The sequence below is a fragment of the Chiloscyllium punctatum genome, chromosome 17, assembly GCF_047496795.1.
Source record: "Chiloscyllium punctatum isolate Juve2018m chromosome 17, sChiPun1.3, whole genome shotgun sequence".
In the NCBI taxonomy this organism is placed as follows: domain Eukaryota; kingdom Metazoa; phylum Chordata; class Chondrichthyes; order Orectolobiformes; family Hemiscylliidae; genus Chiloscyllium; species Chiloscyllium punctatum.
Genome location: NC_092755.1, coordinates 45,728,980 through 45,754,724, shown reverse-complemented (window position 1 = coordinate 45,754,724; position 25,745 = coordinate 45,728,980). Strand labels below are relative to the sequence as shown.

At 49.2% G+C, this 25,745-nt stretch overlaps 1 protein-coding gene across 2 annotated transcripts in view; it reads left to right on the top strand.

Moving 5' to 3' along the window:
* Positions 1-2,376: 2,376 nt before the first annotated feature.
* Positions 2,377-25,745, top strand: part of LOC140487786 (serine/threonine-protein phosphatase 4 catalytic subunit-like) — a 44,535-nt gene continuing 21,166 nt past the window's right edge. Inside the window, exons 1-4 of one of the 2 annotated variants that reach the window (XM_072587041.1) lie at positions 2,377-2,484; positions 7,053-7,112; positions 21,053-21,191; positions 23,811-23,862. In XM_072587041.1, coding sequence (XP_072443142.1) covers positions 21,094-21,191; positions 23,811-23,862 — 150 coding nt within the window. In that variant the 5' untranslated portion in view covers positions 2,377-2,484; positions 7,053-7,112; positions 21,053-21,093. Of the gene's footprint in view, positions 2,485-2,511; positions 2,555-7,052; positions 7,113-21,052; positions 21,192-23,810; positions 23,863-25,745 lie in introns of those variants that run through there. The other variant, XM_072587042.1, reaches the window with a different exon arrangement.

Sequence of the window (25,745 nt, the reverse complement as noted above, 5' to 3'; positions counted from 1 at the left end):
CCCTATATTTACCCCTGACTAATGCACCTCACACTATGAGCAATTTAGCTTGACCAGTTCACCTGACCTGCACAACTTTGGATTGTGGGAGGAAACCGGAGCACCCGGAGGAAACCCACGCAGACACAGGGAGAATGTACAAACTCCACACAGACAGCAGGAATTGAACCTTCATCCCCGGAGCTGTGTGGCAGCAGTGCTAACTGCTGAGTCACCGTGCCACCTGAAACGTTGACTCTCTTGCTCCTCGGATGCTGCCTGACCAGCTGCGCTTTACCAGCACCTCATTTTCTACTCTATTCTGACTGCCAATCTCTCTCACTGCTACACGCACTCTCCACTCTGCTCACCATGCCCAACCTCACTTTTAACCACAATCCTCACCATCACACCCTAAACCCTGCCCCTCACCCGCGTCCCACCGACCTTCACTGCCACCTTGACTCTCACCCTTCCTATCCCCGTGAATGGAGCCCTCATCCCGGAATCCAGACTCTTCCAAGTCTCAAGACTTCATGTTAAATATTGGCAAGCTAACCTCCTGCTGATTACCGTGTACCATTCTCCCTTGGCTGCTGAATCAGTACTCCACCATGCTGAACAATGCTTAGAGGAAGCACAGAGGATGGCATGGGCACAGAATGAATGCACTCTGGGTGGGGGATGACAATGCCCACCAACAAGTGGCTCAGCAACAGCCCTACTGATTGAGTTGGTCATGTCTTAAAGGACATAGCTGGGTCTGCGGCAGGTGGTGAGCGACAAACATACGTGACCTCATCCTCACCAATCTACCAACAGATTGGTATTGGTAAGAGTGGCCACTGCATAGTCTTTGATTTCAAAGATTTTTATTGTTACCCTAAGAATTTACTTTGATCCCTACAGTGTGAAAACAGGCCATTCAGCCCAACATGTCCACACTGACCCTCTGACGCATTCCCATATCCTATTACACTACATTTACCCCAGACTAATGCACCTAACTTACACTTCCCTGAACACTATGAGCAATCACCCAGTAAGGGAAAGTAGGGGAAAGTGAGGACTGCAGATGCTGGCGATCAGAGCTGAAAATGTGTTGCTGGAAAAGCGCAGCAGGTCAGGCAGCATCCAAGGAGCAGGAGAATCGACGTTTCGGGCATGCTGCGCTTTTCCAGCAACACATTTTCAGCATAAATGCAAAGTATCCAATTTTGTATCCATATTCCCCCCTGTCCTTTTGTGTACCAAATACTTTCTGCAAATCCATGAACACCACGTCAACAGCATTTATCTTGTCAAGCCTTCTGTTACGTCTTCAATAAACCTCAGCAAGTGTGTCAAAACATGGTTTGACCTTTAGAAATATATGCTGACTTGGGGGCGTCCAGAAGAGTGTGCAGTCCCTTGAAGCGCAATGGGTCCAAAAGGGAGAGGTCCCTTTTCACCCAGTGGGTCCAGGACACAGAGCTTCCTTTAAACCCAGTCATTCAGGAGGGAGAAGTCCCTTTAAACGAAGTGGGTCTAGGAGGGAGAAAGTCCCTTTAAACCCAGTGGGTCCAGGAGGGTGAGGTCCCTTTAAACCCAGTGGATGCAGGAGGGTGTGGTCCCTTTAAACCCAGTGGGTCTAGGAGGGAGAATTCCCTTTAAACCCAGTGGATCCAGGAGGGAGAAGTCCCTTTAAATCCAGTGGATCCAGGAGGGAGCAGTCCCTTTAAACCCAGTGGGTCCAGGAGGGAGCAGTCCCTTTAAACCCAGTGGGTCCAGGAGGAGGGATGTCCATTGATTCCTGCTGAAGGGCTTTTGCCCGAAACATCGATTTTACTGCTCCTCGGATGCTGCCTGAACTGCTGTGCTCTTCCAGCACCACTAATCCAGAATGAGGTCCCTTTATACCCATTGAGTCCGGGGGGTGAGGTTCCTTTAAACCCAGTGGGTCCAGAAGGATGAGGTCCCTTTAAACCCAGTGGATCCAGGGGGTGAGGTCCCTTTAAATCCAGTGGGTCCAGAGGCGTGAGGTCCCTTTAAAACCAATGTATGGGGGGGGGGTCCCTTGAAACCCAGTGGATCGGGGGGTGGGGTCCCTTGAAACCCAGTGGATCGGGGGGGGGTGGGGTCCCTTTAAACCCAGTGGATCGGGGGGGGTGGGGTCCCTTGAAACCCAGTGGATCCGGGGGGGAGAGGTCCCTTTAAACCCAGTGGATCGGGGGGGGTGGGGTCCCTTGAAACCCAGTGGATCCGGGGGGGAGAGGTCCCTTTAAACCCAGTGGATCGGGGGGGGTGGGGTCCCTTGAAACCCAGTGGATCCGGGGGGGAGAGGTCCCTTTAAACCCAGTGGGTCCAGGAGGCAAGGAGTAAATAAAGCCCTCCCCTTGCGTCATTTCCGGTCTGATGGTCATTCGGGACTACAACTCCCGACAGGCCGCGGGCCCGCTCCACCGCGCATGCGACTCTCCGCTGGCCTCTAGGCCGCTGCCGGTTCCGAGTCTCCACGGGATTCCGGTAATGAGCCGCCGGTGGCGGCGGGGCCCGAGCCCGAGTACCGCGGGGAAACGGTGTCAACAGTCGGGTGGTAGGGGGAGGGCCGGGAAAGGGGAGGGAGGAATATCGGGGCTGGAGGGGGGGAGAGGTAACCCCGGCGTCAGGGAGATGGGGGGGGGGTCGAGGAGGGGGGTCCTGTTTGGGAGATGGGGGAGGGGGGTCCTGTTTGGGGGAGGGGGGTCCTGTTTGGGGGAGGGGGGTCCTGTTTGGGAGATGGGGGGGGGGGGGTCCTGTTTGGGAGATGGGGGGGGGGGGGGTCCTGTTTGGGAGATGGGGGGGGGGGTCGAGGAGGGGGGTCCTGTTTGGGAGATGGGGGGGGGGTCGAGGAGGGGGGTGCTGTTTGGGAGATGGGGGGGGGGTGCTGTTTGGGAGATGGGGGGGTGCTGTTTGGGAGATGGGGGGGTGCTGTTTGGGAGATGGGGGGGTGCTGTTTGGGAGATGGGGGGGGGGTGCTGTTTGGGAGATGGGGGGGGGGGTGCTGTTTGGGAGATGGGGGGGGGGGTGCTGTTTGGGAGATGGGGGGGGTGCTGTTTGGGAGATGGGGGGGGTGCTGTTTGGGAGATGGGGGGGTGCTGTTTGGGAGATGGGGGGGGGTGCTGTTTGGGATATGGGGGGGGGGGGTGCTGTTTGGGATATGGGGGGGGGGTCCTGTTTGGGAGATATGGGGGGGGGTCCTGTTTGGGAGATATGGGGGGGGGTTCCTGTTTGGGAGATATGGGGGGGGGGAAGAGGAGGGGGGTCCTGTTTGGGAGATGGGGGGGGGGGAGAGAGGAGGGGGGGTCCTGTTTGGGAGATGGGGGGGGGGGGGGGAGAGAGGAGGGGGGTCCTGTTTGGGAGATGGGGGGGGGGGAAGAGAGGAGGGGGGTCCTGTTTGGGAGATGGGGGGGGGGGGGGGGAGAGAGAGGAGGGGGGTCCTGTTTGGGAGATGGGGGGGGGGGAGAGAGAGGAGGGGGGTCCTGTTTGGGAGATGGGGGGGGGGGAGAGAGAGGAGGGGGGTCCTGTTTGGGAGATGGGGGGGGGGGGGAGAGAGAGGAGGGGGGTCCTGTTTGGGAGATGGGGGGGGGGGGGGAGAGAGAGGAGGGGGGTCCTGTTTGGGAGATGGGGGGGGGGGGGGAGAGAGGAGGGGGGTCCTGTTTGGGAGATGGGGGGGGGGGGAGAGAGGAGGGGGGTCCTGTTTGGGAGATGGGGGGGGGGGGAGAGAGGAGGGGGGTCCTGTTTGGGAGATGGGGGGGGGGAGAGAGGAGGGGGGTGCTGTTTGGGAGATGGGGGGGGGGGTGCTGTTTGGGAGATGGGGGCGGGGGGTGCTGTTTGGGAGATGGGGGGGGTCCTGTTTGGGAGATATGGGGGGGGGGGGTCCTGTTTGGGAGATATGGGGGGGGGGAAGAGGAGGGGGGTCCTGTTTGGGAGATATGGGGGGGGGGAAGAGGAGGGGGGTCCTGTTTGGGAGGTGGGGGGTGGGTCCTGTTTGGGAGATGGGGGGGGGAGAGGAGGGGGGTCCTGTTTGGGAGATGGGGGGGGGGAGAGAGGAGGGGGGTCCTGTTTGGGAGATGGGGGGGGGGGGAGAGAGGAGGGGGGTGCTGTTTGGGAGATGGGGGGGGGGGGTGCTGTTTGGGAGATGGGGGGGGGGTGCTGTTTGGGAGATGGGGGGGGGGTGCTGTTTGGGAGATGGGGGGGGGGGGTGCTGTTTGGGAGATGGGGGCGGGGGGTGCTGTTTGGGAGATGGGGGGGGGGTCCTGTTTGGGAGATATGGGGGGGGGGGGGTCCTGTTTGGGAGATATGGGGGGGGGGGAAGAGGAGGGGGGTCCTGTTTGGGAGATATGGGGGGGGGGGGAAGAGGAGGGGGGTCCTGTTTGGGAGGTGGGGGGTGGGTCCTGTTTGGGAGATGGGGGGGGGGGAGAGGAGGGGGGTCCTGTTTGGGAGATGGGGGGGTGGGAGAGAGGAGGGGGGTCCTGTTTGGGAGATGGGGGGGGGGGGGGAGAGAGGAGGGGGGTCCTGTTTGGGAGATGGGGGGGGGGGGGGGAGAGGAGGGGGGTCCTGTTTGGGAGATGGGGGGGGGGGAGAGGAGGGGGGTCCTGTTTGGGAGATGGGGGGGGGGGGAGAGGAGGGGGGTCCTGTTTGGGAGATGGGGGGGGGGGGTTGAGGAGGGGGGTCCTGTTTGGGAGATGGGGGGGGGGTCCTGTTTGGGAGATGGGGGGGGGGAGTCCTGTTTGGGAGATGGGGGGGGGGGAAGAGGAGGGGGGTCCTGTTTGGGAGATGGGGGGGGGGGGTCGAGGAGGGGGGTCCTGTTTGGGAGATGGCGGGGGGGGGGGTCGAGGAGGGGGGTCCTGTTTGGGAGATGGCGGGGGGGGGGGTCGAGGAGGGGGGTCCTGTTTGGGAGATGGCGGGGGGGGGGGTCGAGGAGGGGGGTCCTGTTTGGGAGATGGGGGGGGGGGGGGTCGAGGAGGGGGGTCCTGTTTGGGAGATGGGGGGGGGGGGTCGAGGAGGGGGGTCCTGTTTGGGAGATGGGGGGGGGGTCGAGGAGGGGGGTCCTGTTCGGGAGATGGTGGGGGGGGGTCCTGTTTGGGAGATGGGGGGGGTCCTGTTTGGGAGATGGGGGGGGGAAAGAGGAGGGGGGTCCTGTTTGGGAGTAGGGGGGGGGGTTTGAGGAGGGGGGTCCTGTTTGGGAGATGGGGGGGGGGGTCGAGGAGGGGGGTCCTGTTTGGGAGATGGGGGGGGGGGGTCGAGGAGGGGGGTCCTGTTTGGGAGATGGGGGGGGGGGGGGTCGAGGAGGGGGGTCCTGTTCGGGAGATGGGGGGGTGGGGGGGTCCTGTTTGGGAGATGGGGGGGTGGGGGGGTCCTGTTTGGGAGATGGGGGGGGGGGGGTCCTGTTTGGGAGATGGGGGGGCGGGGGGGTCCTGTTTGGGAGAAGGGGGGGGGAGGGTAGAGGAGGGGGTCCTGTTTGGGAGATGGGGGGGGGGGGGGTCCTGTTTGGGAGATGGGGGTGCGGGGGGGGTCCTGTTTGGGAGATGGGGGGGCGGGGGGGGTCCTGTTTGGGAGATGGGGGGGCGGGGGGGGGTCCTGTTTGGGAGATGGGGGGGCGGGGGGGGTCCTGTTTGGGAGATGGGGGGGCGGGGGGGGTCCTGTTTGGGAGATGGGGGGGCGGGGGGGGTCCTGTTTGGGAGATGGGGGGGCGGGGGGGGTCCTGTTTGGGAGATGGGGGGGCGGGGGGGGTCCCGTTTGGGAGATGGGGGGGCGGGGGGGTCCCGTTTGGGAGATGGGGGGGGGGGTAGAGGAGGGGGTCCTGTTTGGGAGATGGGGGGGGGGGGAGAGGAGGGGGTCCTGTTTGGGAGATGGGGGGGGGGGAGAGGAGGGGGGTGCTGTTTGGGAGATGGGGGGGGAGTGCTGTTTGGGAGATGGGGGGGGGGTCCTGTTTGGGAGATGGGGGTGGGGGGGAGTGCTGTTTGGGAGATGGGGTGGGGGGGGGGGATTCTGTTTGGGAGATGTGGGGGGGGGGTCCTGTTTGGGAGATGGGGGGGGGGGTGGAAGAGGAGGGGGTCCTGTTTGGGAGATGGGGGGGGGGGTGGAAGAGGAGGGGGTCCTGTTTGGGAGATGGGGGGGGGGTGGAAGAGGAGGGGGTCCTGTTTGGGAGATGGGGGGGGGGGAAGAGGAGGGGGTCCTGTTTGGGTGATGGGTGGGGGGGGAGAGGAGGGGGTCCTGTTTGGGAGATGGGGATTGGGGGGGTGTCCTGTTTGGGAGATGGGGAGGGGGGAGAGGAGGGGGTCCTGTTTTGGGTGAGGAAGGGGGGTGGGGGAGAGGGAGAGGAGGGGGTCCTGTTTTGGGTGAGGAAGGGGGGTGGGGGAGAGGGAGAGGGAGGGGTCCTGTTTTGGGTGAGGAAGGGGGGTGGGGGAGAGGGAGAGGGAGGGGTCCTGTTTTGGGTGTGGAGGGGTTACGGTATTGGGGAGGGTGGGGGAGGAGGAGGAGGAGGAGGAGGAGGAGGAGGAGGAGGAGGAGGAGGAGGAGGAGGAGGAGGAGGAGGAGAAAATGTGTGGGAACGTGGTATGGATAGGGCAGACGTAAGGGGGACGTCTCCACACGTCGGTGGGGAGGGCGGCCCAAAATAGGACCGACGGAGAAAGATGTGGGAGAAGTCGAGGGAGAAGTGACCAGGGAAGAAGAGGAGGGGGAGGTGACCAGGGAGGAAATCGAAGGAATGAGTATGAATCGAAATAGGTTGTTGCTCTGGGTATGGAGCATCTTAGAGGGCTCTTGGAGGGGAGGGTTTGTGGTGAGGATGTGGTACTGAGAGTTTAACTATTGAGGGGTGGGTGGAGGCAGGAGTGTGTGTCAGTTGGCTGGCAGGGTAGGTGAGATGGCTGAGTGTGAAATGGCAATAACTGGTGGGTCATGTGTATGTGAGGTTGATAATTCCTCATTTCATGCAGTCTCGGAATATGTGCTTATTTATTCTTTTAATGGCATTGTGGCAAGGCCACTGTTTCTTACCCTAACCAAATTGTCCTTGAACTGAGTGCTTTGCTTTGTCATTTCAGAGTGCACTTAAATGTCAACAACCTTGCCCTGGGTCTGTCACCTCTAACAGGCCAAACCAGGTAAGGATGACACATATCTTTGCCAAAGGTGATTGGTGAGCCAGATTAAGAGACGAAAAAAGCGCAATGATTATTCTCAGTCATGGTGACCGTGAAGCTAGTTTTCATTTATTGGGTCATTAATTGAATTTAAATTCTACCATCTGTTGTGGTAGGATTTTAACCCACACCCCTGTAACATTAGTCCATGTCTCGAGGTATTCCTCTGAGCCACTGTCCTGGTGGTCGGCATTTTCTTGTCCTGCTATTGAAGGACTTTCGTTCGTGTGTGAGCTCTTCTTGTTTTGATGAACAGGCAACTTGGTTAGATAAAAGGCTGTAGACTAAACTGATGTGACTGAGAACCTGAGACAGTTCGTGCCAAACACACAGACAACCTAGCCCAACATAAGCTGTGGAGAAATTACTGGGATCTACAATTAAGGACCGGGTGACTGTGAAACTTGACCAGATTGAAGAGACCCCAACATGGATTTGAAAAGTAGACATTGTTGTTAGTCTAATTGGAGCTTTGAATAAAGTGACTGAGTTGTGACCTAGGGAATATCAGTAAATATCATTATATTTGGATTCCAGAAAGCATTTAACAAGGTTCCTCATAAGAGGCTAATAAAATTATTTACCTAGTTTGAGAGTTGGTTGGACCAATTCTAGGAGATAGTGTGGGGATAATGAGTATATATTCATATTGCAAGGAAGTGAATAGTGGTAACATAGATACGTAGAAGGTAGGAGTAAGGGGGAGGCCATTCAGCCTTTCAAGCCTGCTGTGCCATTCATCACAGTCATGGCTGTTTGTCCAACTCCAAGCCTAATCCTGCTTTCTCCCTATAATCTTTGGTCCTATTTGCCCTAAGTGCTATATCAAGCCACCCCTTGTTACATTTGGCATCAACTACTTCCTGTGGTCATGAATCCTACAGGCTCACCACACTTTGGGTGAAGAAATGTCTCCTCATCTTAGTCCTAAATAGTCCACCCCTGAATCCTTAGACTGTGACCTCTGGTTCTGGACGTACCCACCATCAGGAACATCCTCCTTGCATTTACCCTGTCTAGTCCTGTTAGAATTTTCTAAGTCTGTATGAAATCTCCCCTCATGCGTCAATCCCGCCATCCCCGGAATCAGCCTGGTAAACCTATGCTGCATTCCCTTGAGAACAAGAGCATCCTTCCTCGGAAAAGGAGACCAAAACTGCACACTATATTCTAGATGTGGCCTCACCAAGGCCCTGGTATAACCGCAACAACACATCCTTGCTCCTGTACTCCCAACCCCTCGCAATGAAGGCCAACATACCATTTGCCTCCTTTATTGCCTGCTGCACCTGCATACCTACTTTCAGCAACTGGTATATAAGGACACCCAGGTCCCCCTGTGCCCTCAGCTCTCCAATTTACAGCCATTCTGGTAGTAATTAGCCGCCTTGTTTTTTTGGTGTATAATTCCTTGGTGCATAATTCTGAAGTGAATAACCGAGCATTTATCCAGTGCTCTGCCATTGATTTGCCCACTCACCCATCTGTCCAGATCATACTGAAGAATCTCTGCATCCTCGTCATAGTTCACCCTCCCACCCAACTTGGTATCATATGTAAACTTTGAAGCGTTACATTTTGTTCCCTCATTTAAATCATTATATATTATGAGATTCCTGTGGCACCCAACTAGTTACCGGCTGTCAATTTGAAAAGGACCTATTAATTCCTACTCTGTTTCCTCTTTGCCAACCAGTTTTCTATCCATTTCAATATACCGCCTCCTCTTCACCCCCCCCCTCTTAATCTTGCACAATAATCTCTTATGCGGGACTTTTGTCAAACATTTTCTGAAAGTCCAAATTTACTGTGTCGACTGGTTTCCCCCTTGTCAAGTCTACTAGTTACATCTTCATAGACTTCCAACAGATTTGTCAAGCATGATTTCCCCTTCATAAATCCATGCTGACTGAATTTGCCACTGCTTTCTAAATGCTCCGCTGTAAAGTCCTTGATAATGGATTTGAGAATTCTCCCCACTACCAATGTTAGGCTTACTGGTCTGTTGTTCCTTGGTTTCTCTCGAACTCCCATTTTGAACATTGCAGTGACGTTAGCAACCCTTCAATCTGCAGGGACTCTTCCAGAGTTTATAGAATCTGAAAGATGACCAGTGCATCCAATATTTCTAGAGCCACTTCCTTAAGTACTTTGGGATGTAGATTATCAGGCTGTGGGGATTTATCCACCTTCAATCCCCTCAAATTTCCCAGCACCATTTTTTAAACTAATATTGATCTCCCTCAGTTCTTCCCCCTCACTAAATCTTGCATTTTCCAACGTTTCTGGTATCGGATTTCTGACCTCGTTTGTGGGTACAGAACCACAATATTCAGTTGCTCAGCCATTTTTGTCCCCTCTTACACATTGCCCTGTTTCTGTCTGTAGGGGACCTACATTTGCTTTCACTAATCTCTTCCTCTTCACGTACCTATAGAAACTCTTACTGTCAGTCTTTGTTCCCTACAAGCTTATTTTCATACAGCAATCTCTTGGTCCTTTGAATTTTAAGCTGCTCCCAATCCTCAGACCTATTGGTTTTCTTGGCCAATCTGTTTGCTTCTTCCTATCTCTAATTTCCTTTGTAATCCATGGACTGACCCTGTTACCCATTTTGCTTTTGTACTGGACAGGGGTAAGCAGTTGTTGCAGTTCTCCTATGCATTTCTTGAATGTTTGCCATTTCTTATCAACTGTCATCCCTTTAAGTAACTCTACCCAATCTATCAAGGCCAACTCATGCCTCCTGTCTTTATAGTTTCCTTTAAGATTCAGCACCCTAGTCTCCAAATCAACTATCTCACTCTACACCTTGATTTAAAAAAAAATCCATCTTGTTAAGGTCACTTATCCCCAAAGGGTCTCTCGCAGCTAGATTGGCAATGATTCCTTTCTCATTACACAGTACCTGGTCTAAGATGGCCTGCTCTCTTGTTGGTTCCTCCACATGTTGGTCAAGGAAACCATCCTGTAAACGCTGTCAAAAATTCTTCCTCCATGGCATTGTAGCTAATTTGATTTGCCCAATTTATGTGCAGATTAAAATCACCCATGATCATTGATATTCCCTCATCACATGCATCACTTAATTTCCTGTTCCGTGCCATTCCCAACACCACCACTGCAGTTTGGGGGTCGAAATATGACACCCACTAAGGATTTTTGCCCCTTTGGTATTTCTCAACTCTCCCCATACAGAGTCCACGTTGTCAGAGCTAATATCCTTTCTCATTGTTGTGTTAATTTCCCCTTTAACCAGCAATGCCACTGCGCCATCTTTTCCTTTTCCTATAAATGTTGAATACCCTGGGACAATCAATTCCCTTCCCTCGTCACCTTGCAGCCATGTCTCTGTAATCTCAATTGTATTGTACCAATTTACATCGATCTGTCCGATTAGCTCATTCACTTGATATTGAATGCTTTGTGCATTTCGACACGCATTTTAATTTGTTCCACTGATAAATGTCCCTACCTTTTTATAATTCCTTGGTGCATAAAGATACTTGCCTGTTCTGTGTCTCAACTTTTATTGTCTGGTAACCATCTGCCACATTGCTCACCTGCATTCTTAATTCCTCCTTTAATTTGGGTTGTCTAATTTCCCATATAACTGAACCCCCCCCCCCCCCCATTAAGTTTAAAGCCCTGTTGCCAGCTGGAGTTGTGATTTGCTAGGATTCTGGTCCCAGCATGATGCAGTTGAAGACTGTCCCGTTGGAACAGGTCCTTTCTTCCCCAGTATTTATCCCAATATCCCATGAATTCAAACCCATTTCTCCCACACCAATCTTTGATCCACGCATTTACCTGCTAAACCTTATTTTGACCCTATGCCAAGTAGCTCATGGCACAGGTAGTAATTCAGAGATGATTACCTTTTTTTAGTTATGCCTTTTAATTTAGCTCCTAGCTGTTCACACTCCCGTAGCAAAACCTCTGCCCCAGGTTTATCGATGTCGTTGGTACCTAATGTGGACCACAACCACTGGATCTTTACCCTCTCACTCCCAAGTTCCTGTTCCGGCCAACAGGAGAGATCCTCAACGCGAGCACCAGATAGGCAACACAACCTTAAGGACTTTCGATCCTGGTCACAGGACAGTATCTATGCCCCTAACAATACTATCCCCAATTATAATGACAATACCCACGCCGTTCCCCTTCCTGCCCTCACTTGAATGGCTCTCTGCACCATAATGTTGCGGTCAGTCAGCTCATCCTCCTTGCAGTGTCCATTCAGGGAGCAAAACTCTTGAACTTGCTGGACAAGGCTGAGACTTGTGCAACTCTACCCCCGGATCCCCTTACCTGCCTCACTCACAGTCACACCCTGACCACTGGCTGAATTCGGGTTAGTTCGTCTCAGGAGTGTGATTGTCTCCTGAAACACAGCATTTGGGTAACTCTCCCTCTCCCCTGATGTGTCGCAATGCTTGAAGCTCAGACTCCAGCTCAACAACTCTGAGCCAGGGTTCTTCCAGCAACCAACATCGACAACAGAGTTTTTAATTAAACTGTTCATCTCTGCACAAGTGGGATTTGAAACTGAGATTCTGGCTCCGAGGTACGGACTGCATCACAAGAACCCTCCTAGTGTAGTGAGGGTCTGGACTGGGATTTAGAAAGAGCATAATGCGATGGATTGAGTGTGACAGAAACTGGGGGGTGGGTTATAAAGTAAGCATGAAGCCATCCATTTTGGATGGAAAGGATTTATTAATGTATCTCGTTTAAATAGAATGCTAGGAAGGGTGGAGACCCAGAGAGATTGAGATAACTGAAATGTAGTTGTCTGGAGCAAAGGATTTGTCAAAAAAGGCAGATTTTGTTTTATAACTGGAGAGCAAGAATCTAAATGGGAGGAAGATTAATCCAGCTGTATAAAACCCTGGTTAGAGAATGTCTGGAATATTTTGTACAGTTCCAGGTCCCATATCTGGGAAAGGATGCATTTTAGTTTGGCTTGTATTCTCTGTGATGTAAAGTTTTTAATTTTAGTTGAGATTGTGTGTTTTGATGAGGGGTGGGGAGAGTTTTTTCTGTGGCTGGGGAGATGCAGGATAAGGGATTATCATCTTGAAAATCAGCGCCTGCCTCATCCAGAGGGAAATGAAGAAATTACTTGTTTAAACAAAGAATGCTTCAAGTGTGGATATTTTTCAAAAAGCAGTAGATGCCAGCTTAGTGTTCCTCCTCTATTCTCTCACGAGATGTCACTGGAAAGGCCAGCATTTTGTGGGCAGTTATGGTTTGGCAGATTCTTGGAATGTTCTTGTTGCTCACATACTGAAATGAGGTCTTACTGTGAGGAACTGCCAAGGTTCAAAACCATGTTTGAGTTGATGGTGAATTTATGTTAGGGATAGGAGAAGCAGGTATTAGAGTACCATCTCTGAAGGCGAGTTGGCTTTGAAATGATTGCTGTGGGAGTTGGGAACCCAGCCCTAGCACTATCCAAACAGGGCTGCTGTACTTTAATGGCAACCAACATCTTAACTCTCCAATGGATGCCTAAACATATTTAATGATCCTGTCTCCGCTACACCTGGGAAAGAGTTCCAAAGACTCATGCACCTTCGAGGAGCGAGGGGGAAAAAAAAAATCTATTGTGTTTCAGTCTTAATTGAAAGGCATTTTCAGTTTTTTTTAAACTAATCTTAATTCTCCTCTCTCCCACAAGGGGGAACATCCTTTTAGCATCTACCGTGTCAGTTTCCTTCAGCATCATATACATTTCAATAAAATCACCTCTCATTCTCCTAAACCCTGGATGCAGGGCTGGGAGGTCCAATCCTCCTCCAGATAATCCCCTGATAGAGTGAATCTTCTCCCAACTACCTGTGATGCATTTACATCTTTCTTAAAAGCAATCAAAAGTGTACACAGTACTTCAACTATGGTGTCACCAATGTCCTGTCCCTTCTTTTATATTTCATTCCACTTAAACAAAATCTTGGCATTTATTTAGCCTTGTTGAATACCAGTGTACTCACTTTGTGATTCATGTAGCAGGACACCGATTCCTCTGTTAGTTTTGCACTTTCACTCCATATGCCTTTTATTTAAATCTTCCTGCCAAATTGGACAAATTCTCACATGATTGTTCATCTGGCAGTTTTTTTGCCCAGGGTCGAGAGTGTGGTTTATGTCTGAAACATCGACTCTGCTGCTCCTCAGATGCTACTGCGCTTTTCCAGCAGCAGACACACTCGCCTCTGATCTTCAGCATCTGAAGTCCTCACTTTCTCCTCACGTTTTTTGCCCATTTAAGTAACCTAATACTACCCCTTTGCAAACTCCTTATGACCTTTTCAAAGCTTACTGATACCTATCTTTGTGTCATCAGTGAATTTAACAAGCGTGTACCAGGTCCTGTCATCCAAGTCAGATTGATCATAAATAATTTGCATCCTGCCAGCCTGTAAACGAGCCTTTCATAATCCATCCTCTGCTTGTTATTAGTCTAAAAGTTGGGGAAACAGTGTGTATTGCTATCAAACCTGCTATTTTCACCCTTAAAAATCTTACCTTTTTTCAGGTACACCCTCTGCTTCCTTTCCTCGTTCAGATCCTTGACAGTGTCTGTTACCTCCTCTCTGTGTCTAATTGCACTCTGTATGTTTGAATTTCTCCACTCTCTTCTATCAAAAATATTGAAGACAGTAGCAGGAGTAGGCCATTCAACCCCTCGAGAATGATCTGACATTCAGGATGACTGTGGTTAGTCACTGAAGCTCAAGCCTGAGCCCATATCCCTTGATCCCTTTAGCCACGAGAGCTATAAAACACAAGTTTTGGCCTCAGCCACCGTCTCTGCTAGTGAAGTTCACAGGCTCACCGCTATCTCTCCTCGTCACTACGACTCCTGGTTTTGGACTTGTTCACCGTTGGCGACATCAATCCTGCATCTAACCTGTCTAATCCTGTTGGGAATTTATCAGTTTCTGAGACCCCACTCCCCAATTCTTCTAAACTTGAATACAATCCTAACTGACTCCACCTCTCATCATACACCAATCCTGCCATCCCAGGAATCAAGTTGGTAAACCTCAGCTTTATTCTTATATAGCAAGCAAATCCTTCCTCAGATAATGAAACCAAAACTGCGCACAATACGCCAGGTATGATCTCACTAATCCCTGTATAATTGCAGCAAGATTTGGCTTCCTTACTCTAATCCTCTCTCACTATGAAAGTCGACATACAATTTGCCTCCTTTACTGTCTGCTGCACCTATACACTTACCTTCAGCAAGCTGTGCACGAGGGTACCCCAGGTCTGACTGAACATTTCCCTCTCTAATCTATGGCCGTTGAATGTTCTGCCTTCATGTTTTTACTACCAAAGTGGGTAACCTCGCATTTACCCACATTTATTATGCATTTGCCCACTCAGTCAGCCTGTCTTAAGTCACACTGCAACATCTCCGCATCCTCCTTACAATTCACTCTCGCACTCAGCTTTTTGTCATCTGCAAATTTTAGTTCCCTCATCTAAATCATTAACATATGTTGTGAATAGCTGGGGTCCTAGTACTGACCCCTGTGGTATCCCGCTAGCCACTGTGTGTCATTCAGAGAAAAGGCCTATTTATTCCTCCTCTTTGTTTCCATTCAGCCTCCTAGCCATGTCACAGCACTGGAAAAATCTTGAATAAAATTACAGATAATTTAGAATTATCCTTGCACAGGAGGAGGCCACTCAGCCACATTGACTCCATGTTAGCTGTTAGGGTGACTGAGCCAGCCTTATTACCCTGCTGTCTTTCTGTAGCTTGGCATTTATTTCCCTTGTGTGTCCATTGACTTTCCTTTTTTTAAAATGGTTTATTGTCTTCATGTTGGCAGTGGATTTCATGTCCTTATCACTCACTGAGCAAAGAAGATCTTCTGCCATTTGAGTCACACCCCTCACAACTTTCCACTGTACCTCCTGTCCCAGAACCGTTCTAGTAAATCTGTTCTCAAAGGCCCTCCTAACGTCTGGTGTCCAGACCTGCTCGCAGTATTCTAGCTGTGGCTGAATCAGAGCTTTATACGGTTCAGCATGCGTTCCCTGCTGTTGTACAGCTCGAGATCCCATCTGCTTTGTTGATGACTCTGACAATAGTGATAAACTGCTTCAATGAATGATGCTTTCCCTCTCCGTGTTCTGGTTTCTCCAGTCTGTCGCTGTTGCCTTTTCATTTCAAATGCTGCATGCTTTCACCGGGCCAGCGTTGTCCAGGATTCCCATTGTAGCTGAAGGTTTGCTGGAAGATTCACCCTTTCTGCAAGCACCTACTCCATACATTCTACTGTTTGCCTATTTCCTCCATCCTCACTGACTTGTATTGGTTCCTCCTTTCTGGTCCTCTTTTAAAGACTGTTCATGCCATCATCTGTACCTTCTTATTCCCTTCACTCAAAAGATTTGTTTTGTTGAGCCATGCAGCGTGTTAGGAGTATCTTTGGTCCAGTAAATCCATGCTGACCAAGTTTCCCAAGCTAACTAGTCCCACTTGCCTGCATTTGGCCCCTATTCCTCTAAAACTTTCTTATTTGTGTACCTAACCAAATGTCTTTTAAATGTATCTAAAAGACATGCATCTACCACTTAGGAGCCACCGTCAGTTTGAAGAAAGTAGTGGATCCCTTTTAAATCTATCCCCTCTCACATTAAAAATATGCCCACTAATGTTTTGGGTTTCTTTTAGTATCTCTCTTGCCTCATCCCCTCTTCCCTTTATTCACAACAGACTCTTAAACCATTATCTCTTACTTGTAGAACTCCCTCCAAAACACTACATTGTTCTTCGTAAACCTTCCAAAAACTTGTTTGTTTTTGGTTGTTCCCTTCTAGACTACTTTTTAAAAAAAAATGTTTGCCTGACCTTTATATTCTTTGTTAAAGTGCTATGTAAGTACAGTGTGTTAGGTCCCACTGCTCACCCAGTGAGGACACTATGAGCTGGCTATGAGCACGCATCAGTCTCTTCAGCGTTCCTTGGGGTTTCCAAGTACATTACTGCTGTCCATCCATACATGACCTTATTGGCCAGGGGAAATCAGGAAACTCCTTCAAATCTATCTCTTTGGCCATCTGACCTAATATCTCAGTGACATTTCATTGTTAATGTCTCTTAGCAGCTTGGGATGTGTGACTCCATTAAAAGGTGTGCCATAATTAAATGTTGCTGTGAAGCTGATTTGTTTGTGTTCATCAGGCAATAGCGTGTTAAGTCTCTGATTTGATTTATTGTTGTCACATAGCGAGAAACAATGCAAAGTGTTTTGTGTGCTCAGCAGGCAGATCGTAGCAGAAGAGTGCAGAACAGTGTTACAGCTGCAGAGTGAGAGATCAACAGTAACATTTGAGAATTCTGTTCAAAAGTTGGTCAGAGCTTTTGAGTGTAGGAGTTGGGAGGTCATGTTACAGCTGTACAGGACATTGGTTAAGCCACTTTTGGGATCCTGCATGCAATTCAGGTCTCCCACCGATTTTGAAAGGGAAAGGGCTCAGAAAAGATTTACAAGGATGTTGCCAGGGTTGGAGGGTTTGAGCTACAGGGCAAGGCTCCATAAGCTGGGACTGTTTTCCCTGAAGTGTCAGGGGCTGAGGGGTGACCATATAATCATGGGTGTGGATAGGGTAATTAGGCAAGGTTTTTCCCTAGGGGTGGGGCAGTCCAGAACTCGAGAGTATAAGTTTAGGGTGAGGGGGGGAAAAGATTTAAAAGGGACCTAAGGGACATCTTTTTCACACAGAGGCTGGTGTGTGTATGGAATGAGCTGCCAGAGGAAGTGGTGGAGGCTGGTACAATTTTAAAAGGCATCTGGAATGGTGTATGAATAGGAAGGGTTTGGAGGGATATGGGCCCAGTGCTGGCAAATGGGACTAGATTAATTTAGGATGTCTGGTCGGCATGGACGAGTTGGACCGAAGGGTCTGTTTCTGTGCTGTATGGCGCTATCACTCTAAGCTTGTCTTCTGTAGGTATTCCAATACCAATCGTGGAGAGTATCTCTTTGCTGTGTTGCACTGTACATTTAAATCTATCTTTAAAATTATCTGCTACTCATTGACTCCTTATTGTATTTTAGGGAGCTCATGTAGTTGTCTTTGTCTGCTATTTGAGATTTGTCAGTCCCTTTAACAAATTCATGTCGCGTTGGAGTGACTGATCCAGTTGGTAGGAATAGAGAAAGCAAGTTTAAATGAGGGGGAGGCTTGGGCATGGTTGTCAGTGATGTGAAGGAGTAGCCACCAGAGGCATGGCTAGCTTGGTTGGTGACTGCAGTACTATATGGAGCGAAGGAAGAGTCCCTATGTCCCCACCTCCAGTGAAACAGACAGAAGAATGACCTATGAGAGAGAGTTCTGGTGGAGAGTTGGAGGTGCAATTATGCTGTTTTTCACGCTACAAAGTGGAAAATTGCCTTTATAACTGGGTATTTCAATCAGCAGTAACTTGTTGCCATGATTCAGTTAGTGAAATCCTGCATATGCTCTTTTAGCTCTTCTGTTTGCAACCTGTTTGCTCTCTGGAGGCTGTGTCACATTGTATTTCCCTGCTACAAACACTGCCCAACAAGCCAGGATTTCTGAGAGTGTTAAACAGAGTTCTCCAGGATGAAAATAGGTAAGTCCCCTGGGCCTGATGGCATTTATCCGAGGATCCTCTGGGAAGCTAAGGAGGAGATAGCAGAGCCATTGGCCTTGATTTTTATGTCGTCGTTGTCTACGGGAATAGTGCCAGAGGACTGGAGGATAGCGAATGTGGTCCCCTTGTTCAAGAAGGGGAGCAGGGATAACCCGAGTAACTATAGGCCAGTGAGTCTCACTTCTGTTGTGGGCAAAGTCTTAGAGAGAATTGTAAGGGATAGGATTTATGAACATCTGGATAGGAATAATGTGATCAAGGACAGTCAGCATGGTTTTGTGAAGGGCAGGTCATGCCTCACAAACCTTATTGAGTTCTTTGAGAAGGTGACCAAGGAGGTGGACGAGGGTAAAGCAGTAGGTGTGGTGTATATGGATTTTAGCAAGGCGTTCGATAAGGTACCCCATGGCAGGCTAATGCAAAAACTACGGAGGTATGGCATTGAGGGTGCATTAGAGGTTTGGATTAGGAATTGGCTGGCTGGAAGGAGACAGAGGGTAGTAGTTGATGGTATAGGTTCATCTTGGAGCACAGTTACTAGAGGTGTTCCACAAGGATCTGTTTTGGGACCATTGTTGTTTGTCATTTTTATAAATGACCTGGAGGAGGGCTTGAAGGCTGGGTGAGCAAGTTTGCGGATGACACGAAAGTCGGTGGAGTTGTGGACAGCGAAGAAGGATGTGGCAGGTTACAGCGCGATATAGATAAGCTGCAGAGCTGGGCAGAAAGGTGGCAAATGGAGTTCAATGTAGCTAAGTGTGAAGTCATTCACTTTGGTAGGAGTAACAAGAAGATGGATTACTGGGCTAATGGTAGACTACTTGGTAGTGTGGATGAGCAGAGGGATCTTGGTGTCCATGTACACAGATCTCTGAAAGTTGCCACCCAGGTAAATAGTGCTGGGAAGAAGGCATATGGCGTACTGGGCTTTATTGGTAGAGGAATTGAATTCCGGAGTCCTGAGGTCATGTTGCAGTTGTATAAGACTCTGGTGCGGCCTTATCTGGAGTATTGTGTGCAGTTTTGGTCACCATATTATAGGAAGGATGTGAGACATTGGAACGAGTGCAGAGGAGGTTTACCAGGATGTTGCCTGGTATGGTAGGAAGATCGTATGAGGAAAGGCTGAGGCACTTGGGGCTGTTCTCATTGGAGAAAAGAAGGTTTAGGGGTGACTTGATAGAGGTGTACAAGATGATTCGGGGTTTAGATAGGGTTGACAGTGAGAACCTTTTTCCGCGTATGGAGTCAGCTGTTACTAGGGGACACAGCTTTAAATTAAGGGGTGGTAGGTATAGGACAGATGTTAGGGGTAGATTCTTTACTCAGCGAGTTGTGAGTTCATGGAATGCCCTGCCAGTAGCAGTGGTGGACTCTCCCTCTTTATGGGCATTTAAGTGGGCGTTGGATAGGCATATGGAGGATAGTGGGTTAGTGTAGGTTAGGTAGGCTTCGGTCCGCGCAACATCGAGGGCCAAAGGGCCTATACTGTGCTGTATTTTTCTATGTTCTATGTCTGAACTTGCTGTGGGGGGTAAATGTTAATTGCACAAAGTTTTAAGGCGAAGCACAAGTGGCAGGCGTAGGTTGAATGATTGTGAGCAAGGTGTCATACTAATTACCTGGGATATCTTACTCTATGTATTTTTAAAAAAAACTGTTACTGGTCTCGAACCAGATTGTAGCATGAATTTGGTTGTCTGGTCTGGGATCCTAACAGGTGTCACCAGCACTCCCTATATTCCCTTGAACAATGTGGCTTGCTACTCCCTTTTTAAAAGAAATGAATTGGTTATGGGGTCACTGGTTCGGTCTCTGTTTATTGCTCATCCATTTTCATTTCAGAGCAGTTAATGTGGGTCTGGAATCACATGTAGACTAGACCAGGTAAGGGTGGCAGCTTTTAATTCTCTGAAGGGCATGAGTGAACCAGGTGGGTTTTTACAGCAATCAGCGATAGGTTCAAAGAATATTACAGTGACAGCTAGCTTTATATTCCTGATTTATTGAATGTAATTCAGTTGCACCAGCTGCCACGGTGGGGCTTGTACCAATGTCCCCAGATCAATAATCTGGGACTTGAATGATTTGTCCTGTGACATTGCCACTATGTTAGCATTTCCCTACTTTGCATCACAGCTCGTTGTCTCTCAATCTGATGCCATCAGCAGGTTCCCAGGGCACTCCACTGGTGATTTTATGCCAGTCTGAGAACAATCCACTAACCCAACTCTGTCCCCACGCTGTTACTTTACCCTGTTTCACTTCAAATATCTCTACTATTTCTCTAAGTGAGCACTTAACGAACTTGGAAAATCTCAGTAAAACACAATCACTGTCCTTTCCATAAATTGATTAATCAGACATAACTTGCTCTTCAGTAATCTCTGCTGACTCTCTCAAATCTCAAGTCCTCACTAACATCAGTAATCGTGGCCCTGAGGTGTTAGATTTCTTGCTGTCGGTGTAAAATTAACTGTTCTTCAGTTAACCAAACCCAGTCATAAGGTCATAAGATAGAGAAATGGGAAGAGGCCATTCAGCTCCTCAAGCCTGCTCCATCATTCAATAAGATCATGGCTGAACCAAAATTCCTCCCATCCATTTTCCTGTATTTTCCTCATAACTCTTGAATCCCTGACTGGTCCAAAATGTATCTTTGCCTTTGTCACTCTCTCCTTATTTAATGGAGATCTGCTCCTTGGTGGATGTTGGTGTGTGCCTCTATCATCCCGATGCTTGAATTTATATGAAGGTGTAGGGAGACTGATTAGATTCCCTACAGTGTGGAAACGGGGCCCTTCAGCCCAATCAGTCCACACCGACCCTCTGAAGGGTAACCCACCCAGACCCATTTCCCTCTGACTAATGCACCTAACATTATTGGCAATTTAGCATGGCCAATTCACCCTGACCTGCACAGCTTTTGGACTGTGGGAGGAAACCGGAGCACCCGGAGGAAACCCACGCAGACACTGGGAGAATGTGCAAACTCCACACAGACAGTTCCCCCGAGGATTGAAATGAACCTGGGTTCCTGGCGCTGTGAGGCAACAACTCTGCACGTTCAGGATTGATATGGATGCAACCTAATCTATTTATCACATGCTTTTTTGGCACTTTGTTTTTATTTATTTGGTCTTCAGTCAGAGTATGATGTCAGGATTTGATTAATCCCACTGTATCAGAGATTTTATTACAAAGCCTTCTGAGGGATGGGGGGATTGATTTCTGATGAAGCTGTTTTTGTTTTCAGTCTGTGTTTGAAGCCACCTCTCTCCATTTCCATCTGTGACCATGGCTGACACAAGTGACCTGGACCATCAGATCGAGCAGCTAATGCGCTGTGAACTCATCAAAGAAAGTGAAGTGAAAGTGCTGTGTGCCAAAGCCAGGTATGAAATGAACTGGAATCGAGCCCATTGTTGGCAGGTTGGTGGAGAGTGAATTACTCATACACAACTTAAATTCTCCATTGTGGTAAAGGAGAAGGATCTGCCTTTGCTTGCAGGAGTTTGAAACATTTCTAATTAAAATTAATGTTCTATGTTTGTGGATTTTGAAATCTAGGAAGGCATCCTGGTGAAGGATACAAGGATGTGTGTTTGTTTTCAAACTTGCAGTTAGTGGTCAGCTTAATCTCTGAGAGACCTGCCTGCAAGGATTCACTGAGTGTAGGAACAGGTGCAGATCCTTAATCCAGTTCTGTCAGTCTATTTGATCACACTGCTCTGTTCTGTAACTTTTAACACCCTCGTCTGTCGAAATTCTTGGCAGTTAGAAATTTCACTTGCCCATTGTGTCAGCTTTCTGGGAGAGAGAGTTTCAGATTTTTCACTTCCATGAGCATACTCGCTCTTCAGACCTGGATACTTTGAGGGAACCTCCAACCTCCAGCACGTGGTGCTGGGCCTGTTCCCCGTCTATGCTGAGGGGGCTGATCGGAGTTTGGAGAAGCCTGCTCCAGTTAGCCTTCACCTGCAGTCTGATGGAGGCAGTCCCTGCACCTCACTGACTCGTGCAGAATGATGTCTGAAGGGCAGCAGAGACCGGGTGGGTTTTGATTGTTCTAGTTTTTCACAGTTGAATAGCCAATCGTTGTCTATTGATCTTGTCAACTTTATTTTGCTGGTAATGGAAATGTTTGAGTTCAGTTTCTTATGCCTGCATTTTCCAAAAGTTGGAAGTTGCAATATCCACTCTCGCTCGCACTCTCGCTCGCACTCTCGCTCGCACTCTCGCTCGCACTCTCGCTCGCACTCTCGCTCGCACTCTCGCTCGCACTCTCGCTCGCACTCTCGCTCGCACTCTCGCTCGCACTCTCGCTCGCACTCTCGCTCGCACTCTCGCTCGCACTCTCGCTCGCACTCTCGCTCGCACTCTCGCTCGCACTCTCGCTCGCACTCTCGCTCGCACTCTCGCTCGCACTCTCGCTCGCACTCTCGCTCGCACTCTCGCTCGCACTCTCGCTCGCACTCTCGCTCGCACTTTCAGTCCTGCAACTGAGATCTCTCCTGTACTTCAATCTGACCTTCATTTCACCACATTCCATGTGGTCGTCCCTTTGGTTTCCTATGCCTAAATCGCTAGAATTACTCTCCTCCTCCTTCTCCCTCACTTTTTTCCTTTTTTAAGACACATTTACCACGTAGGTGCTATATCAATGCACATTGTTCTAACATTGGCCCTCATTTGAAGTTGCAGTACATCTCTAAGTTCCTTGATGGGCAAAGGACTTTAGCATGTCCCCTGAATCTCTTGATAACCACAGCACAGCAGCATTTTCAATATTCTAGCAGGCACAGGATTTTAATCGAAGGTGGAGGGGACTCGAATGTTCCAGTATCTAAATAAAGAACTACTGATATTCCTGGCTGCCACATGAACTTGGCTATATGGACCAAGAGTTTGGCGTTGGACCCTTAAAACTTGTTTAAAAACAATAGTTTAAAGGTACAGTTTATCAAAAAGATAAGTAGTTGTTTATACAGCTTCAAAAGCTCCACAAAAAATCCTGTACAAACACCTCCGAGGAAAATGTAATGCCTGCTAGAGTATTGAAAATGCTGCTGTGCTGTAGTTACCAAGAGATTCAGGTACTCCTGTGCTTTTTCAGCTTTTGAGTCAGTTCCACTGTTCAATTGGATCATGGCTGCTGAACGTCTATCGCATGTTTTTGCATGTGACCGATGTTCAACAGCCATGATCCAGTTGAACGGTGGAACTGACTCAAAGCTGAAAAGCGCACGAGTGCCAATATTTCTAGATGGTCCACTGCTACACTCAGAAAACTCCTGTCCAAGATGCGCAAAAAGTCGTGCTGAGTTGTTTGCTGCTGCCGATTTATCCAGAAATAAGAGTTCATCTTGGGGTACTTTCATGTCCCATTTTCCCCCCGATGTCAGCTGTCCATCATACCGCAGCGTGATGGAAGCAGTATTAAGAAGACTTTTTTTGCTCTTTAAATGACATGATCTTGCTATTACTCCTGCCAACCACCAGGACACTTTTTCAGATGGTCTCACTTGACAGATTGACATGGCGGTGTATTTGAGATGTTTCTCTTTGAGTCAAGCACTGTGCCTCTTTCTGTTTTAAAGAAATGTGGCAGGTTTACTAAAAAAAACTACCCCTTGTGTCCAGGAGATGAGTCTTTGATTGATCAGTGAATCCCATTTAGTTGCACCCTTTCTTCCATACAAGGTACCAAAATATCTTTGTACCAGTGTAACCAGAAATGCTGCAAAATCTCCAGCAAAGCACGTCTTTGTTTATAAAGAACCCTTTCAGAAAGATCAAGGAATTGTGCAATCAATTGTGATTTCCCCAGGTACTCTGCAGTGTGAGGGGAGTTCGAGGTCATACAAGGAGCAAGCAGAGGGATCAGTCTGTTCCTTGTGTTTTTCAAAAGCATGTGGTATCACAGCCTCCATGATCTAAACTGAGTGGTGTTTCAGTACTGAAGTTCACTTGTACCATTATCAAGATCTCAAAGCTTGCTTCTTCTTAAACAGGGAAATTCTTGCTGAGGAGAGCAACGTTCAACAAGTAGATTCCCCAGTCACGGTGAGTTTACTTGGTTAAATTCTTACATTGACTTGGAGCTAATGCTGTGCCTTTAACTGCATTCGTTGTAAAGATGCAAGATTTTTTTTCTTTTTTTTCAGAAGAAAGGTTCATGATGTTCTTCTCTGTTTGAAGTCATTTGAGGTGGTGCTACACTGTTAGTGAGAGCAACCCCCATCTGGGAAGGGCAGTCAGGCAGAGCTGGGGCATGTCTGCTATCAGAGCTTTGGGGCTTAGGAGCATCTGGGATTTTAGTGGATTCAAGGTACTTTCTCTGAGCCCCCTTGCTTCAGCCCCCTGAAGTGAAATGAGATGATGCAGTTTTTGGCCAGTCCCTCAAATTGAAGTGGACCCAACTTTGACAAATTTGTTTCATAAAAATGGGGGGGAAAAAAAATCCTCAGTGAGGCAATCTTGGATTCTGTTGAAGTTGGGGTTGTGAGAAGCCTGTGGTGTGTCTGATGCCACTGTGTGCTTGGCATTAATATGATCGAGTTTGCAGATCAAATCGTTCCCAACCTAAGCTGACCCTCCATCCTTGCTCTTCATATAATGGGCTGAATGGCCTCTTCCTGTCATTGTCTCTGTTAAATTGGATTGCATATGTTGTCTTATGTTATAACCATGTATTATCCAAACGGTGGGCAGTAGTGTGCACTTGTGCTGGTGTCCTGATGCTAAGCTGAGATGATCTATGGGATGTTACGTAGGTTTGTGTGAATGACTAGGATGTCTGGAACTTGTGATACTTGACGTCAGCAAGAGTTCCTTCACTACGTGGACTGCTGGCATCCAAAAGAGAGAAACTCCCAGCTTCCTGAAATCAGCCAGCGATGGGGAATAAATACAAGCCAATGACGCAACCTGAAGTAAAAGTGTGGTGCTGGAAAAGCACAGCAGGTCAGGTAGCATCTGAGGAGCAGGAGAATTCATGTTTTGGGCATAAACCCTTCATCAGGAGGAAGGGGGTGAGAGATAAATAAGGGGGTGGGGGGGAGCTGTGGGTAAGGTAAATGGGATGGTGATTGGTGGGTGCAGGTGGGGGGTAATTATGATAGGCCAGGGGGGAGTGGAGAGGTTGGAAGGAAGATGGACCGATCAAGAGGGTGGTGTCGAGTTGGAGGGTTCGATCTGGGGTGAGTTGGTGGGAGGGGAGATTTGGAAACTGGTGAAGTTGATGTTGATCCTCTATGGTTGTAGGGTCCAGAGGTGGAAGATGTGTTCTTTCTCCACTTGGTGGGTGGCTTGGATTTGGTGGTGAATGTGGCCCAGGGCTTGCATGTTCTCAGGGAAGTGGAGAGGGGGTGTTGAACTGGTCAGCCACAGAGCGGTGGGAATGTTTGCTGTGTGCGCGTCCCAGAGATATTCCCTGAAATGCTTCCCAAGTTGGTGTCCTGCCTCCCTTATGTCGAGGAGACCTCATTAAAAGAGATGGGTACTGTAAATGTGATGGGTGGATGTGCAGGAAAATCTCTGGATGTGAAAAGACTCTTTGGGGCCTTGGGTGGAGGTGAGGGGACATGCCTATGTCCTAACACCAAAGTTTTTCAAAAACCAACTCTGAGCACTGGTTAGTGGTTAGCACTGCTGCCTCACAGCACCAGGGACCCGGGTTCGATTCCCGCCTCAGGCGACTGTCTGTGTGGATTCTCTCTGGGTACTCAGGTTTCCTCCCACAATCTAAAGATGTGCCTGCTAAGTGAATTGGCCATGCTCAATTGTCCCATAGTGTTCAGGGATGTGTCGGTTAGGTGCATTAGTTAGGCTTAAATGCAGAGTAATGGGTCTGGGTGGGTTACTCTTTGGACAGGGTAAAAACAATGACTGCAGATGCTGGAAACCAGATTCTGGATTAGTGGTGCTGGAAGAGCACAGCAGTTCAG